The sequence below is a fragment of the Prosopis cineraria genome, unplaced genomic scaffold, assembly GCF_029017545.1.
Source record: "Prosopis cineraria cultivar Desert tree isolate PC_DT_omini unplaced genomic scaffold, ASM2901754v1 PC12, whole genome shotgun sequence".
Lineage (NCBI taxonomy): Eukaryota > Viridiplantae > Streptophyta > Magnoliopsida > Fabales > Fabaceae > Prosopis > Prosopis cineraria.
The window spans coordinates 11,447,126-11,452,438 of NW_026555343.1; the positions used below are offsets into that span (position 1 = coordinate 11,447,126).

At 30.2% G+C, this 5,313-nt stretch overlaps 1 protein-coding gene across 1 annotated transcript; it reads right to left on the reverse strand.

The window, feature by feature from the left end:
• Window positions 1-4,103: 4,103 nt before the first annotated feature.
• On the reverse strand, window positions 4,104-4,864 carry LOC129287610 (ethylene-responsive transcription factor 1-like). Its single transcript, XM_054923823.1, has one exon. The coding sequence runs from the start codon at window positions 4,844-4,846 to the stop codon at window positions 4,181-4,183; it is 666 nt and encodes a 221-aa protein (XP_054779798.1). The 5' UTR covers window positions 4,847-4,864; the 3' UTR covers window positions 4,104-4,180.
• Between the last annotated feature and the right edge of the window lie 449 nt (window positions 4,865-5,313).

Here is a 5,313-nt window from a genome sequence, read left to right on the forward strand (position 1 = left end):
GGGTTGGTTACTAAAATGGAGAGCATAGAATAAAGATCGTGCCATGAGTTTCGCAAGATCACTGATTTTTTGGCAAAACGTGCTAGCTTTCAAGAAAAAGGCTACTACTACTCTGACAATATAAATAGAAGAAGAAAATACAAAAGAAACTAGTCAACACTCAATCAAAAACTCACAAATTTTATATTCGTTAATCCTTTTTAGTTTTCAGTTTTAGGGTTGTAATCTTTTCACATTTTAATAACAATGAAACACTTGTAGTTTTCAATTTTAGGGTTATAATCTTTTCACATTTCAATAGCAATGGAACACTTGTTCTTCCAAAGCCTTGTATCTTTTTACATCCGAGTAATCTGTGATAAGGGAGTTCGGAATCCTTTTGTTATCAATTAAGACTCAAAGTCTCTAACACACTTGCACACACTTGGTATTTATTGTTGATACACAAACACATTCAAATTCAGAAACAATTATGACAGCACTAAGAGAAACAGAGATGCATCTTCGGTGAGGAAAGAAGGAGAATCCACGTTGCTATTGAAACCGAAGGAGAGGAAGGAAGAACCAGTGTCTTACCAACAACCAAAGTGCAGTGGAGCTTCCACTCTTCAGCTTGCCAACCACACCGAAAAAGAGAAAGGAAGTTTCAACCAGCTGTTTAACGAACAGGAAGAGCAGAAATTACAGATCAAAAAAATAAAGGATTTGAGCTTACTAACCACACACACTCGGACGCCCAACAGCTAAGAAGGATAGGAAGTTGAAGCTGACTCACACACCTGCCTTACACGCTGAGGATGACGTTGAAAAATTTAGAAATGAAACAGAGCAGCAGACCAAAGAGGAAATCCGGTGACTTCCACACTGCTGAAGCAGACAGTGTTGATGGTGAGAAGGCCGGCGGCAAGTTGCTGGTAGTGGAAAGGAGAAGACTGACAAATAGGGAAGCTGATCGGAGAAGGATGATAGAACTGACTTTCTTTCTCTCTCTCAAAGTGATCTGATACTCGAATGGCAGAGACGGTGTGGATAAAAATCTGATTAAAAGGAAATTGAGAAAATTACCAGTAGTGGCACAAGAAAAATTACAAGAAAGGACATTAAATTTTTCCATAATTTAAAAATAAATAAGAATCAAACTTTTGCTTGATAGAACTTGAACTCTTATTCTTCAAGAAAATTACTAGTATAAATTTTAATAAATTATCACTCTTCACTTACTATAGAATTTTAACAATTAAATAAAATATCAATTAAGAAAAAAATTTATTAAATTTAAAATTTTGTGTCATTATACCTTTAATGAGATTTTGAATTTAACTTTTTGAATAAAACTATATTAGTCAAGCAGATTTGTTTATTTGAAACCAAATTCACTTTAAATTTGAATTAGTGGATAATATGATATACTACCGTAAGAGCTAACAAAAATACAATATAAATAAAGAAGCATGGAGGTATATAAAATATAAATGAATCCAATTTCTCCCATCATTAATGGCCACCATAAGAAAAGAATAAGGAAAAATGATAAATAAATTCTTCCGTAATAGGAAGATGACAATCTATTTCCGCAAAAAGTGATAATTCCTTACATGTCTCAAGGGGCCTAATTATCATTAAATTTTTTGATAAAATAACAAAAATACCCTTTAATTAAAAAAAAAGTAAAAAAAAATGGCTAGATAAAGTTGTAAATTCAATACTTGTGAATTCCAAAATCAAAGTTGTGAATAAAAAAAATTTGTTGCATTTTACTTATTGAAGAAAAATAGTGACAAAAAAAAATTGTCAATGCCTGAAGCACTGTAATCATTTACTGAATCAAAAGTGTGAACTATAGAATTAAAGTTGTAAATGTAAAAAACTTTGTTGTGCTTTGCTAATTGAAGAAAAATGATGAGAAAAAGTTTTAAATATCTAAACTACTATAGACATTAAATTTTTTCCTAATTAAAAATAAATAAAAATCAAACTTTTACTTGATAGAATTTAAACTCTTATTCTTCAAGAAAATTACTAGTATAAATTTTAATAAATTATCACTCTTCACTTACTATAGAATTTTAACAATTAAATAAAATATCAATTAAGAGAAAAATTTATTAAATTTAAAATTTAGGGTCATTATACCTTTAATGAGATTTTGAATTTAACTTTTTGAATAAAACTATATTAGTCAAGCAGATTTTTTTTATTTGAAACCAAATTCACTTTAAATTTGAATTAGTGGATAATTTAATATACCTCCGTAAGAGCTAAAAAAAATACAATACAAATAAAGAAGCATGGAGGTATATAAAATATAAATGAATCCAATTTCTCCCATCATTAATGGTCACCATAAGAAAAGAATAAGGAAGAATGATAAATAAATCCTTCCATAATAAGAAGATGACAATTTATTTCCGCAAAAAGTGATAATTCCTTACAAGTCTCAAGGGGCCTAATTATCATTAGATTTTTTGACAAAATAACAAAAATACCCTTTAATTTAAACAAAGTAAAAAAATGGCTAGATAAAGTTGTGAATTCAATACTTGTGAATTCCAAAATCAAAGTTGTAAATGAAAAAAGAAAATTTGTTGTATTTTACTTATTGAAGAAAATTAGTGAAAAAAAAATTGTCAATGCCTAAAGCACTGTAATCATTTACTAAATCAAAATTGTGAACTATAAAATTAAAATTGTGAACGTAAAAAACTTTGTTACGCTTTGCTAATTGAAGAAAAATAGTGAGAAAAAGTTGTGAATATCTAAACTATTATAGTCATTTGTTCAACTAAAATTGTGAATTTTTAAATGAAGGTTATTTTTATTATTTCATTAAAAACTTTAATGACAATTAGATTCTTTAAGACTTAGTACTATACATTATCACATTTTATAAGACCAAATTATCATTTTCTTATTTTGAAGGGATTATTTGTCATTTTCTTAAAGAATAATATGCGTCACCCCATGATATGCTTTTATTTGAAAATCGAGTCAGCTCATATATAGCCATAATAAGTGTTCTAAAACATTATTTTTTGTCCTAGTTACATCGCATGCATGTAAATTGTCCTTGTTGTATTTTTATTATTATTGTCATTGCTTTTTTATTGAAGAATTATATTAAAGTCATTGGTTGTATGATCATCTCTATTTTCTGAAGCTAGCTTCTGAAAGAGTTGCGCGCTAATTTATTTAAATATATTATAGTAATAATTAATTTATTTATTTCACCAAAAATATTAATTCATTTATTCCCAACCATGTGCTTGTAGAAGTTACAAATCAATGTTCTATCTATCAAATGTGTTTAGCCAAAAAAAAAAACTAAATGTATTTTATAACATGTTTCTTTCATGAATACAGGAAAGCATAATGATTAAATAATACGGTAGATAAATAGTTGTTTAAACAGTAGGAAAAATTATATTTAAATCTCATAAAAAAATTATTATAAAAAAATTCTATAAAATTCACAAAATGCTCTCAAATTCTAAATATTACATATTTATAATTTAATTAAAAGTATTGATAATTTGATAATGTTCATTTAAAATTTGAAAGTATTTTATGAATTTTATAAAATTTTTTAATATTAAATTTTTTTTATGGTACTTAGTTGTAAGTTTTGTTAAATAATATTGGTGGGTCCTAGCCTCCTAAGTTCTTTCTTTTCCTAAATAATTTTGCCGGAAAAGCTAGACATGACGCGAACTTCCCCCACGGCCTCCTAGGATCCTAGTTCTTTTTTCCTAAGTAACCTTCCTCGTGATCCTTCTTACCAATTTTTTTTTTTTATAAAAAAATATTTTTTTAAATCTATATTTTTAAAATTTAGTTTTTTTATATTGTTATTTTTTTATTTGACACATGAATCTTCCAAATTAGAACTTGTTATGTTTAGGACACTATTAGTCACTAAATGGGAGCAATTTTTTTAATGAAAATTTATTTTCTATTTTTATTTTATAAAATGATATTAACATATTTTTTATTTGTGTAGTTTTTATCAAGTAAAAAAAATATTTTTCCAAACTTAACCCCCTACTATTTATTAGAATATTATAGATTATAGAAATATTCATTTTTTTGGTAACATTTCCTTCAAAACTAGTACATGACGATGAACAAGCTAAGCACGAAACTGGATGATAGTACTTTAAATGAATGATATATTTTGTTAAATTTAGTATCCAAAGAATCTGACGTGGCTTCTATTTGTTGCCAACTTGTTCAATAGACCGGCCAGGCTTTTCTTCTTGCTTGATCCTTGAGATCCATCATCCTCAGATGTACAGTTCGACGGCAACGAAGGTTCCGGCGAGCTGCGCCGCTTCTCTCTAATGACTACTCTTGCCGGCTCCGGCGGTGGCTCGGATCCAATAAGGTGTGGGAAATTGAGCTTGGCTTTTCTGCCATGCATCTTGAAAGCAGCTCTATCATAAGCCAAAGCTGCGTCCTCCTCGCTCTCATAGGTTCCGAGCCATGTCCTTGAGCCGTTCCTCTTTGGGTCCCGGATCTCCGCTGTGAACTTCCCCCACGGCCGACGCCTCACACCTCGGTAATTCCTCCATCTAGGTGGCGCGTTCTGCTCACGCGCCACGGTTCCTGCATCATTTCCATTAACGCAATTATCACCACCTGGTTTCACAGTGTGGTTATTCTCACCAGGAAACACCGTAACACTGGAGCTAGTAGCACCCTGATCCGGCGAAGCCATGTCGCAGTTCAAGTTGGAAGTAGGGTTGCCGGCCGCCGTGAAGGAGCCATTCATGACAGTCATGAAGGAACAAGGATCATCTTCAATCAGGTAATGCTGAACTGATTCAAAAGGAGAACGATTAGGGCTCATTTTGAGAAGCTAATAAGTTTGATGAGAGTACAGAAGCAATGGATTATGGATCCGTGAAGCATGTCTTTTATATGTGTGTGTGTGTGTATGTGTGTGTTTGTAGTGACTACTTACTTGTGTTCTTAGTGATGATGATGTTATGTAATTATTGTTTCCTGGAAACTTCAACTTTGTTAATTTGGAGCAGCTGTGATCGCGCATGTGATTGGTTCATTGCTTCATTGCTTTAATTTGTCGTGTAACAAGCATCATGGCAGAAGCAACACTAGTCAAAGATTAAAAGCCTAATTATTCAAAGATTAAACAAAACCTCAAAGCCCTCAAAAATATTTCACATCCTGTGTCTCAAATATTATAAAACATTTTTAAATAAAATTATACATATTAGTAAAACTCATTAAATATATTCTATAAATTTATTTTTTTAAAAATTATAAACTTTTAAAAATATCTTTCATTTAATACTC